Raw genomic sequence first — 13,423 nt, 5'->3', positions numbered from 1 at the left:
AACAGTGATGGAGAAACTGAATCTTCCCTCTTTTGATCCAGGTAAGAAAAGTGTTATTTTCTAAAGAAGCAGGAGAGTAGGTTCTATTTTTTAAAAGATTCTTTAACAGTTAACAAAATGTGTTTAGGCACAACAATATAAATTTGTGAAAAGTACAACAACAGAAAAACAGCAACTCTCTTTTCTGAATCCCCAAATTCACTTAAAAAAAAAAAAGCTTTAGGAAAAAATGAAGAAAAGAAAGAAAAGCAGCTCTGGCAGTAGAACAATATTAAAGAACTGCAAAAAGAATGGGAATTTAACTTCTTCATGATTAAGAGAGAAATAAAATAAAACTTTTCATTTTAATAGAGATATGTAAAAGTATATGAATTCTCCTACTCAATTGCATTTTACCTTTTTTACATTTGCCAGGGAGGTTCAGTCCTTCCATCAGAATGCCAGTCTACAGGGCAGGGTATATGGGAAATAGAGATCACACACCCAGAGAAATTAATCTGACATAGTTAAAATGACGGCTAATAGTCCGGCAGAGCACTCAGGCTCTGGTCCCACTTATTAACTGAACTGACAATTTGGCACTAAGCAGAAACACAGGGCCAAATCCAACATTCTTCCACCCTGGCTTACTCAGGAGCAGCAGGGTGAAGATAAGGCAAGAAAAACCTGACTTTAGTTTGAGTGAACCCTCTAGTATGGACATACTCTGCATCTCCTGGGGAGATGCTTTGTTTGGCCAGTTTTCCCTGGAATGCTACTTCAGTAATCACAATCACTCCAGGGCTAACAGGCCAGTCTGTAAGTCAGTGTTGCTGGTTGCTCTGTTCTGATGGTCATTTTCCCTTTTATTCAGAAGCAGACACAATGGCCCCTTTAATGCAATCACCATGATGCAAAACAAATGGCATGATTAGGAAATTGTCCAAATTCAACTTGGCTTTCTGTAACTTGCTGACTGCCTTCATTCTAATAGCTTCATCTGTTCAGATCTCTGAATTATTTCTCTATCCCTACCTGAACTTATGTCAAAATCATCAGAATCACAGCCACTTACACATGAAATAGATGTGCAGTTCTCTTGTCTCCTTGATAATTAACAAAGACATTAGGGGCTAATGCCAATTCCGTGACATGAGCTGGATACCTTCCATTACCTGGTATGCCATTGTTTATGGTCTATTAAGCAGTTTTCATTTCACCTTATGGGCCCATATAAAATTCAAGCTAGATGTTTCTCAAATTATAAGAAGTTTTAAAGACTATTATCTAGCTTCTTTTTTGGTTTGTTTTGAAATTTGAACTCTCTAAATTTACTGCAGAAAATCTGTGAAAGTAAACAGGGCAATATGTTTTAAACTTCTCAGTTTGAAAGTCTTTTATCCTCCTCCTAAATTATAACTGTTTTACACTAATAGTAGCATTTCTCATTTTCAAAATAAGATACATTCTGGTTCCTGTTTAAATATTTTTTCCAAACCAAATTATCATTGTTCTGATTCATTTTTTCAAGTAGGGTTTTCAATTTCCAAACATTCTCTTAATTCGCTCTGTTTTATTTTTCTTCATTCTTACATACAGGACATACATGTTGACATCATGCAGAAGTCAGTGTATTAGAGGCCTTAGACAGAGAGGCCTAGCTGCTCTCAAAATCTGCCTTATGCAGGCCTCAGTTAGTCAGGCTAATAAAATTGCCAGGGCAGAGCTGAAAGCTCAAAGGGCTCACAGTTGTCAAAAATCTACAACACAACAGTAGAAAATGTATGTAAGCATTCACTTACCTGCTTTTGATCAACAATTATTTCCAGGTCTTCGTCACTGCTTAGTTTTCCATATCCTTTTTCTTTACTTTTCTTGTGAAAGAATAATTTTAAATTATCATTTAGTTTCTTTCCATTAATAATGTTAATTCCTACTTAATACTTTTTAAAGATAAAAGTCTTTACTTAACCTTGTTCACTAGTCATAATACATCATTCTTTATGCCAACCTCTCATGGACAGTAGCAAATATTTTTATTAAATTGCTGGCTTCTGCTTAGCCTCTCCCATCCAAATTATACCTTTAATCCTTTTCTGAATACTGTTATGCTTCTTTTTCAATTCTATAGTTTCAGAAAAGATTCTTTAATAATTCAAGATAAACAATACATTCCTTAGAGTCCTAGGGCAATTTTCTTAAACACTGAAGCTGCATTTAGTGATCATATTATGCTTAAGACTTCAGGTACTAAATGTTTTCTTTTAATCCTCCATATATTTTTAAGAATAAGCAAGTATACCACCACTCAGATAATGAGTCTTCAGATTTTCTATGTGCTGTGCCATGCTTAGTTGCTTAGTTGTATCTGACTCTGCAACACCATGCACTGTAGCACACTCTGTCCATGGGGATTCTCCAGGCAAGAAAATACTGGACTGGTTTGCCATGCCATCCTCCTGGGGATCTTCCCAACCCAGGGATGGAACCCAGGTCTTCTGCATTGCAGGCAGATTCTTTACCATCTGAACTGTCAGGAAAGCCCAAGAATACTGGAGTGGGTAGCCTATCCCTTCTCCAGGGGATCTTCCCAACCCAGGAATTGAACCAGGGTCTCCTGCAATGCAGGCTGATTCTTTACCAGGTGAGCAACCAGGGAAGCCCCAGATTTTCTATATTTGCCTATAAATCTGATGAAAACTAATACTGGAAGAGACAACTCAGAAATAATTTTTAAAAGGTAAATAAGAAAAGTTTCAAAATTAGATAGCCTAAAAAGTTGGAAGAGTACAGGCCATTAAAAAAAATATTCTTTATTGGCATTTTTTCTTCCATCTGTCTTTCCCCATAGCAAAAGTTATAAAGTTAGAAAACAACACAGATCATGCCAACAGTTTTACTGTTGTGTTACGGGAGAGAGATAATATGTCTGAATCTTCTTTTTCCCCCTTTCTCCCAGTGCATGGTTAAAGGAAATACCGGGAATGATGGCTACTTCTTCATAATTTCAGAAATTATTAGTACCTTGCAGAGGACCAGTAACAAAAAGAAAAGAAAATTCACTACCTAATTAGCTGTAATCCAAGATTGCTATCTTTAAAAAAACAAAAACAAAATCCTGCTCAGTATTAACTATATCAACTACAATTAAGGGAATTATAAATATTTCTCATGTTTGCATCCACTGTGCCACATTAAGATCCTTGTCTTATTACGGGAAGAATTATATCCTTCAGCAAACATGACAAACATCTTCTTTACATTATGGGACATGATTCTTGTCTGTTTTTTCTCCTATAACGTTTCAAAAGCAGATTTCCACATTTCCCCACTCCCTCACCCCTCCAACAAACACACCTCTGATTGTTGTGGTTTTTTTTTTTCCCCTGTGATAGAGATTTCCTGAATATTCAGTACTAGGATGCATAAATAAAATCTGAATTCTCATTCATATATTAATGAGTTTAGCCACTTAGAACAGAACAGATGGCCACAGTATTTCTATTATTATTCTTGTCCTCATTTGAGGTTCCATTTCAAGACTGATGGAAAACAAAAAGAACAAGGTTGGTTTCAATCAAACTGACTTCCTATCACTTTGCTTTCGTATCCTTTTAGTCCACTGGTCACCATAAGATATTGTCCAGAGACCCACTAATGCAAATCATTTAGAAATGCCTTTACTGAATATTGATCTATATACGTACCAAGTAGCTCATTTGCACGACCCGATTTCTGGACAAAAGGACATTAAGTAGAGATGGAATATGTGTCTTTCCATCCATTTCACTGTCAGACATCCCAGAATTCTTTGCACCAGCCGCAGTGGATTCATTGCCAGGACTTGCTGACCAGAGGACCACAGATCTCGCCCAGCAATGCTATATATAATGCGCCACACTAACCGAAGTATCCCCGGATCATCGTTTTGACTTTGTAAACATTGTGAAATCATTGAAACTAAAATTTCTTCTTTTTCTAGCTAATGTTTATCCAAGTACTGCCATGTTCCCTGACTGCCGTTCTAGTTTAATGCTCAAAAATCCCCTCCATCTATTATTAATTATACAAATTTTTGTATTTCATCTCATGTATATGGACTACTCAGTTTCTCTGTCAAAAAAGTTTTCAATGCCCCACCCCAGACTCTTTTTGTGATTAGCAAATCACTGCTAATAGATATAACAATGTTGGCATTCACAGAACATAATTCAAGATTGCCCTTCCTGCCAGTACAGATTCTATTTCTCCAGTTTAATCACAACTCCTTATCTGGTTTAGTACTAAATTTCCCCAGAAAGAGGCTAGATCAGGGAAGAAGATTATATTCCCAACTACTGTAAACAGAAGTTGGCATTTTCCAAGAGTGGGAGGAGGCATTTACAGCTCTGGGTTTGTACTTAAGCTCCTAGTCTCCAAACAGCAGACAACTGTACACAGTCAGAAGCTTTCCAGTTTTACTCTAGAGTTAAGCAATATTTTCTAGCTCACCCCATAACCCCATGGGGATTAAGCCTTTTCTAAGCCATCATGGTTATTCGCTCACTTACTGCTTATTTCTAGTGCGAGTATAATCCTCTTTCAAGCACTCAGCTTCCCACTTGGACTGCTTAGATCAGCCAGCCCAGCCAGGGATCTTCAGCTCTCCTCCCTCCTCCCAGCCGGGAATCCCTGTCTTCTATCTATGCACTTGGTCAAGCACAAGAAAGCAACTCCATAGCTCCTGCGTGGTCTTTCACACTGGTCAGAGGACTGACCTAGAAGGAGAAAGCAAGCTAAACTCCCCACTGGCCAAGCATGAGGAGGCGGGGCCTCTGGGGGAGGAGAAGCCAGAAAGGAATCATTTCCTGTGCTCCTCCCACCTTCCTGCAGCCACTGCAACTGAGGATTGCCCCTGAGGCAGTGAGGTTAGGCCCGTGTTCACCTCAGCCCGAGAGCGTGCTACCTGCTGAGAGCAGATTTTTGTGCACTACCCCTCTACATGCAGCTGAGGTGCATCAGTGCAGCTGAGGTGCATCAGTGCAGTGAAGTTAACACGGTGAGGACCTCGAGGTGGGAGAAGTGAGGAAAGAGAAAAATTGCTGAAAAAGTCTCCCACTCTGTGAAAAGCTTTCAGCTGAGGATAAGTGTCCAATGTCTGACACTCCAAATACAGTATCTCCCCTCCACCCCACACCATTATGAACCCTTTCTGAATAACTGGAATGAGAACTATCTAGTTATTTTTAGTACTGATGATTTTTTTTTTTTTTAATATCACTGGATCAGAGCTGCTGTTTTCTTAGGAACATTGAGCCTGATCATCTTTCCTCTCTGTAAATGCTCCATCTCTCTTTAACCCTATCTACCTCCACAAATATGAAACAGCAAGGTGGGTATATTCACTTGAATTAAATAAACCATAAAACTTGGAAGATGTATAGGAAAATCATACATGGCCATGGATACAGAATGTCTATTATAGAAGAAAATTTTGCAAGTAAGTAACAAAACAATAATAAAGTCTGATGGTATAGAGATCTGGAAAACAAAGCACCCAATGTTCTTTTTAGAAGAAGACTATAAGAGTTTATGAAAAAGTGAGAGTTTTAACTGAAAGCTTCCAGTGGTGTATGGGTTGAATTAAAAGAATTCATCATATTCACTAGGAATGGAATATACAAGGGAAATTTTGAAAGGGAAAGGAATATATGATTTAATTAATTGTGCCAATTAGCCTCAATTACAATTTTTGCCTAACTATAGATATCAAAATAAGTGTAAAGGTTTACATATAAATATTTCAAAGAATTTTATTACTAATTCTTATTCAATACTGCAATGTGATAAATAGTAGACCTAATATTTACTAAAGCAAATGTTAATGAAAAATATATAATATACACAAAAGAAACAAAGACCATTCTACTCTTTTCTTCGTGGTTGTCAGTTTTCAATTCCTATCTTATTTTTCCTATCTTCAATCCCTTCTCTACCACCTTCCTTCCTGCAGCCTACAAAATTGCTCACTTTTCTCCTGTCCTAAAAGATGACTTCCTCACTTCTGCTTTTCCCCTAAAGGCATTCATTTAATCTCTCTTATCTCTTTATCATCAAACTTGAAAGAGTGGTCTGTGCTCACTAGCCATCAGTTCAGTTCAGTCGCTTAGTAGTGTCCGACTCTTTGTGACCCTATGGAGTGCAGCATGCCAGGCCTCCCTGTCCATTACCAACTCCCAGAGTTTACTCAAACTCACGTCCATTGAGTCAGTGATGCCACCTTCCTTTCTGTTCACTTCTAAGCGAATCACAATCAGGTTGCAATTTTCTGTAACTGCATTCTTGACAGTCACCAATGGACTCTTAATTATTAAATTCTATAGCAGCCCTTTTTTAGAGTTAATTGTATGAGGTGGTTTAGTCACTAAGCCGTGTCCAACTCTTGCAACCCCATAGACTATAGCCTTCCAGACTCCTCTGTCCATGGGATTTTCCAGGCAAGAATACTGGAGGGGGTTGCTGTTTCCTTCTCGAGGGGATCTTCCCAATCCAGGAATTAAACCTGGGTCTCCTGCATTGCAGGCAGATTTGTTACCAACTGAACTACAAGAGAAATCCTATAATTGCATGAATTAGTCCCAAATGCAATTTATGATTGACTATAGATGTCAAAATAAATGCATATATTCTTTCAGTGATCAGGTCTGTATCATGATTATGTATTTTCAGAAATATCTTTGCTGTTATTTACATTATTATAGCTATTAAATGGTATTGCCAGCAGCTGAATAGAGGATCAATGAGAGAGGGGAGGATTGGGAAGGAAGATGCTGTGCTAAGAAGATACTTGCTGAGTTTGTAGTTCCTTTGGAAAGTTCATCCAAGTGGAAAGATCCAGTTGTCCAGTTGGATATACGGGTCTATATTTTTAGAAGAGAGATAAGGACAAGACATATGGATTGATGGAGATAATCAAAATTGTCAGAGAGGTTGAGCTCATTAAAAAAGAAAATGTGGAGCCAGAAGAGATGAGGACTAAGGCTGGCATCCTGGAGAATCATTTCATGTAAAGAATGGGCCAAAAAGAAGAACCCAGTGAAGGGAAGTGGAATAGGAGTGGGCATAGGTGTAGGAGGGGAAACTCAGCGCAGTCAAAGGACATACAGTTGTAGATGGTGTCAAATGCTGATGGAAGGTTAAAGAAGGAGGCGAACTGCATGCTTCCACTGTATTTGGCATTTTGGAAGTCATCAAGGATGCTAGGAAAAGAAGAATTAGTGATGAAGGAACCAAGATTAAAGTAAATTAATGTATACATTGGTGGTAATGGTGAGAGGGGACTTATTTTTTCTTAGAAAGCTTGAATGAAAAGGGAAAGAGGACAAATTTGTTAAGGTGGTAGATCTTATGTCTTTAAGTTACAGCTTTAAAGAGAGAAAGAGAGAGAAATATAAAGAGAGAGCAAGAATGCTAGTACAAAGGCAAAAAATACAGGGCAAGCATACTGGGAGAGTTATAGTTCTCCCTCCTTCCCTTGTGTAAAGGCATTGAGTATGTTCATAGTTCAAGAAACAGCAGTAATGAGAGTGAAAATGTAGATACCAGAGGATGAAGGGGAATAATTCATGAAGCAAGAAAGTAAGAACAAAGTGCTTTTGGAGAGAAAAAAAAAGTGCCTGTCTCTCTTAAAATTATAATTACGTGATATATATTTACAGAAGAAAAATCTAGACATATATTTCAAATATTAAGTGTCTTATTCTCTGGGTGCTAGAATTACGCATGATCTGTATTTTCTGTTTAAACTTGGGAGTTCTTCTTGAAATAAGAATGATTTTCTTTTATAACAATAATAAAAAAGAAAACGAAAAATGTGATTACTTGAGAGACCCATAAAATTGCCATAGAAATGATTCATCTAAAGTCTACATTGCAGAAAAGCAACCGGGTTGGGGCTTTACCTTTCCTTTACTACATTTCTGGAGGAATTCATGCTAGTTTTTTTTAAAATGTAGAGATTCATGCTACAGTTATTACTTCTGCCCCTTGTGGCAAGTGTGGTGGGATGGTGAAGTAGACTATATGTTTATTGCATTTAATACACCCCTTTCCTTCTCACTCCCCCTTATGATATTAAACTTACTGTTTTTTGGATATCATTTTGGCCCCATGTCTTTTCTTTTTAAAAAAAGATCCACAGTGTCAGCACACCTACCAACACTACTGCTGTGGATACAAAGAAATAACGAATGGAAAAAAACAGAGAATGAGGGAGAAGGAACTTTGCCTCAAAGACCTGGACTGAAAGCTTGAGAGCTTCTCCATTTAGGACATAAGCTGAGACAGACCTTTTAAATAGAAAGTCACCACCTTACCAATTAAAAAGACAATTTGTAGATCTTTTATTTTTCTTTCATATGGAGGAAATAAACCTTCTGAAGAGAAAATGTCATCATTACAGAGAATCATTTACAGAAGGGCTTGCACTTGGCATTCTTCAAAAACTATTTTTTTCTTAAAAAAAAAAAAAGACATTCACAGTTGTGTTCTTCCCCCACCAACTGTGATATTATGGCAAAAAAAGAGCCACAGGGTACAATTTTTTAGTTTTGGGCCAGGCTTGAGCAAACATAACATATGGTAATCAAACTCAGTTCTAAAGGTATATTGCTGAGTGAAAAAAGAAATGTAAGCACAACAAATATGTTGATGCATTTTAAACCATGTTTTAAACCATAAGCATATGGCCAGATATTTAGTAATTTTTTGATTTTAGGCTAAGTCTATTTGGGAAAATAGGTACTCCAGTTACTCACTGCTGCTGCTAAGTTGCTTCAGTTGTGTCCGACTCTGTGCAACCCCATAGACGGCAGCCCACCAGGCTCCCCTGTCCCTGGGATTCTCCAGGCAAGAACACTGGAGTGGGTTGCCATTTCCTTCTCCAATGCATGAAAGGGAAAAGTGAAAGTGAAGTCACTCAGTCGTGTCTGACTCTTAGCAATGCCATGGACTGCAGCCCACCAGGCTCCTCCATCCATGGGATTTTCCAGGCAAGAGTACTGGAGTGGGGTGCCACTGCCTTCTCCACCAGTTACTTACTAGCTGAACAATAAAATGGCAGTGATACACAATACAATTTTCACCCTTGGCTTTGAGGTCCCTCCTTAATGCTGCCTTTTCTATCTTTAGAGTGGCTCTTGGTCTATAAGAGAATAACCTGAAGAAGGTTAAAGATTCTTAAAATTATTTTTATATTTTCCAAGTTTCTCAAAGATGAGAATTCAACAGAAATATCCATTAAGAGCACTCAATCATATGTCATTGTACAATGACATTTTCTCCAAAACACAAGTTCAGTACTAGACATATACCTTATTAAAAAAATCAAACATACAGCAAAGTCAAAAGAATTTTATGGTGAGCATCTATATACTTACTAGCTAGATTTCACCACTAACATTTTGTTATACTTGTTTTTGGATATCTGTTCAGCTGTCTGCTGATTTTAAGGCTAAGTCTAATTGGGAAAGTATAGTACATGTAGTACATATAATCACATTTTTACAGATTCTTTCCTCCAAGGTTTATTTAATTTTAAACCTCAGAAAAGCAAAATCATTAGTTTAGTAAGCTTCCAAAATAAGAACACTAGAAGTTTAGGATTTGTTACCCTACAGCAAATCATTACTTTCATTTGAAAAGCAAATCAGTGAACGACATTTCTAGCATTATGTGCTAGTGACAGGACCTATCACTAGGATTAGGGAAGAGGATTTCTGATCAAAGTGCTGGGATTTTCACAGTTCTCAGTCAAAGCAAGTAATCAAACAACTCAATATTTTGAAACAAATCCAGGGTGTGATAGGCAGTTCCAGTTGATATTAATCATCATGTCCTCAATTTTGTACCCTTTGATCATACCCTGCAGATATCTTCACTTTCTCTGGACTGTGTGGTAAGTACCTCTGGTACATCCAACAAAAGTAGGAAGACTCAGGCAGGGCTAGGACAACTAATGATTTCTTAGAGGAGTTACATATGCTCCTGGGAACAGTCCAATACTAGGGTGGTTTACTGAGAATAAGTACGCAAAAACAAAAATTAAACTTGAAATTTTCAGTCATGTCAGATTGAGCAGTGTTCCACATTACTTTGAGGACAATAAAGACACTCCTCTTAAACCTCCCTCCCTTCCAAAACCAAAGAAAATCACATTCAAAAAGAAAAAAAAAATGTTGTCCGTCTTAACAGGAAAATTTTGAGTCCAGTTCTTTCATCTGAAAGGCTCTTGTCTCTATAAAAATCATTTTCATGTTTTCTCTAGACTAGGCTCTTGAAGCTGTAAATGCAGTGGTATAGCCTGCAATGACAGAGCCATACAACTCGTTTCCTGCCTGCTAAAGACAATAATGAGATATACATATATATATATACATATATATATATATATATATATATATATATATTTCAGTCTACTAGATTTCTCAGCATTGTGTGCCATTGGTGCTATTTCCAAGGCAAGGTGAAACTAAAAGCACTCCCATTTGGCAATTTTATCTGTCATCACTCAAACAGCAGGGAGTGCTTGTTGATGTAAGACAGGTAAGGGGCCTGAGAGAACTAACATCATCATTTTGGATTCTCAAATGGAAATAAATACTTCCGTCACATAAAAAGTCTCATCCCCCCCCCACCAAAAAAAAAACACCTAATAAAAGGGTAAATTATGTACTCCATACTTGAGAAAAATAAGAAAAAATCTAAACCTAAAACTGCTCACCTGTGCCCTCTTCTGATCCCTACTGACATGACTTCTTATTGCTACAGGCACTGGCCCTACCAGATGGGGGCTAGGCGTGTGCTACTCCCATCTCAGGCACAGGTGCGCTCTTCACTGGCCTCTCCAGTGGCCCCTTTGCCTTTTCACTGGCAGCTGGTGCACCTGGCACCACACACCTGCTGCTGACTCCTTTACAACAACTGGTCTGGACATGATGATTTTATGTCCTTGTGAAAGAAAACAGCAATCATTTTACTTTAATAAAAAGGAAAGAAAAGCTAGCTGCTTCTGTAAGCACTCTGTCTGCCAAGTAAATATACTCATAACAATGCCTCTATTTTCATACCATCTCTAAACTCACACATTGCTCTGATGCTTTGACAGTGCTCAAGAAAAATTTGTTTCTGACAAGAGTAAACCTGAAGTCTATGCCTCAGTCACCAGATCTGTGCAGAAGGCTGTTTACCATTAAGCTGCATTTATGTGACTCATTGATAACCAGTTTTTTTATTATGGCTAAAATAACATGAGGGTTTTTTTTTTTTCTTTCATCTGGATCTACACATAGTCAAGACATCTTAGAATAAATTTTCCCTATTCTTGAGAGTGATTGCCTGGAGGTACAGCCTGTTACGTTCATCTCTGGGCTCTCCTCCGTGGCCTTGAAAACCTCGGGAATTCTAACCCGACACCATAGTTCTTGTTATTTATCCATCAGCCTCCTGATGGCTTCTTTCATTAATCTCATTTCTGCAATGGCTTATGAATTCATTGATGACAACATTTTAGATAAGACATGGAAATCCCTAGACGGTGGGCAGGTCTGGGTTTTCTGTCTTTGTCATGGAGCTTCCAGGCAACTACTTACTGAGGGAGCTCTTCTAAGCCACAGGATGTACAGAGGCAAGAAACATCTGGTCAATAGACAGCTGGACATTCACTGGACATGTGACACTGGTTACAAGATTAAAACAGCAGAGTTCAGAGGATATGTAGCCAATTAAACACACTGTTTTTTGATGAACATCAATTAATAATACCTTTATAACGAGGGGAAAATAAAGTGGGTTATAATAAAAGGCAAAGTTTACATAGCTTTATTTATATAAAGTATTGTCACCAATCATCTGAGAGCAAATATCCTGTGATTCCTGGGCTCAAGTAAAAAGGAGTTTGATGGCTAGAAACTATAGATTTGAGTCACGAGGCAATTTTTTTTTTTAATTTGAGAAAATACAGGGTAGAGTAGGTATTCAAGTACTTGATGAGTTTGTCCAGACAAAATTATATTAATTTAGGACAAGGGTTGCTTCATGTTGATGCAAGATCACCCTTTTATCACTAGGGGTGGTAGATTCAGTCAATACAGTTACATGACAGTAATCACAGAAGTAGTAATATGTAGTGGATCACTCCTGACATTTTCAGCAAACACAAAATCCATTACTGGAAAAAATAAGCACAAATGTGAATACACATGGCATTTTTGGTATTTTGCTGATTTTTACAGGAAATTCCTTATGACTTAATTGACTGATAAGAAATAATCTTCAAAAAATTAACAGCTAAAAAACCTCCCTTGTTTGATGATGAGTAAGGGATAAGAAGGAGCTTCTCAAATATGGTAATTTTATTTTCTCTTGGCATAAGAATGGAGTATTTTCATTTTATTCTTGTACTATTTTAAACATTTCATATATGTTATACTTTACAGTAAAAGTATATTACTAAAATTTTATTTTAGATATATTCTATAGATTCAATATATCTATATTTTTTCCATAAAAGAGACTTGGGTATCATGTATATATAAGGTAATAATGGAATAGATTTTGCCATATTTTAGTCTACCAAATATACCGTAAGCTGCTTGAGGTCAGGGCTGTGTTATTCACTCATCCTCTTAAGTAGTTTTGATCACGTAGTATTGTTGTTGTTCAGTCGCCCAGTCGTGTCCAACTCTTTGCGACCCCATGGATGGCAGCACACCAGGCTTCCCTGTCCCTCACTATCTCCCAGAGTTTGTTCAAACTCATGTCCATTGAGTTGATGATACCATCCAACCACCTCATCCTCTGTTGCCCCCTTCTTCTCCTGCCCTCAATCTTTCCCAGCATCAGGGTCTTTGCCAATGAGTTGGCTCCTTGCATTCATCTAGTATGAATGTGCCGGAATCTGGGGCTCTAGAGCCCACAGGGGAGGTGTGGTACCCTGCTCAGAAAGCTTGATACCTACTGGGAAAGGGAAGTAACTGAACAGATGATTATAAACAAGTGAAGAACCTGTGACAGAGGAGTCTGGAGATATAAAGGAGACTATGGGACTTTGCTTTGTGTCAAGGTCACAGGAGGCCTGGAGGAGATACTGGGATCTGTATGATGAGGGCAAGCCATCCAGGTGGAGGACAGGGCCTGTCTGCACGTGGGCTTGGGGAGCTGGCCTGCAAAGAGTGATAAAGAGAGAAGACCAAAGACAGGAGGTAGCAGGGTCTCCTAGTATCAGAAATGAGGATGGTATTGGGTTTTGGGAGGATGATCTCAGATGAGGCTTCAGAGGATGGTGGAGTCTTGAAAATCATGTTTTTATGTTAAGGGCAATGTGGAGCCATGGAGGGCTTGAAGCAGGAGAGTAAGCACATTATAAAATCTGTGATTTAGGAAGGCTGCTCTGGCTTAAGTGTGGGAA

At 38.0% G+C, this 13,423-nt stretch overlaps 1 protein-coding gene across 14 annotated transcripts in view; it reads right to left on the bottom strand.

Annotated features, from left to right (window-relative positions):
• Nucleotides 1-13,423, bottom strand: part of PEX5L (peroxisomal biogenesis factor 5 like) — a 284,291-nt gene that overhangs the window by 205,349 nt on the left and 65,519 nt on the right. For 3 of the 14 annotated variants that reach the window (XM_069559472.1, XM_069559491.1, XM_069559487.1), the window contains exons 1-2: nucleotides 3,687-4,743; nucleotides 1,782-1,853 (exon numbers count right to left, since the gene is read on the bottom strand). The exons of 7 other annotated variants lie outside the window; for them this stretch is intronic. In XM_069559472.1, the coding sequence (XP_069415573.1) occupies nucleotides 1,782-1,853; nucleotides 3,687-3,779 (165 nt within the window). In that variant the 5' untranslated portion in view covers nucleotides 3,780-4,743. Of the gene's footprint in view, nucleotides 1-1,781; nucleotides 1,854-3,686; nucleotides 4,744-13,423 lie in introns of those variants that run through there. 4 more of the 14 variants (XM_069559558.1, XM_069559480.1, XM_069559509.1 and 1 more) reach the window with 2 other exon arrangements.

The sequence above is a fragment of the Ovis canadensis genome, chromosome 1, assembly GCF_042477335.2.
Source record: "Ovis canadensis isolate MfBH-ARS-UI-01 breed Bighorn chromosome 1, ARS-UI_OviCan_v2, whole genome shotgun sequence".
In the NCBI taxonomy this organism is placed as follows: domain Eukaryota; kingdom Metazoa; phylum Chordata; class Mammalia; order Artiodactyla; family Bovidae; genus Ovis; species Ovis canadensis.
Note: the sequence above shows the minus strand (reverse complement) of the source record. Positions and strands in the feature narration are given on the sequence as shown.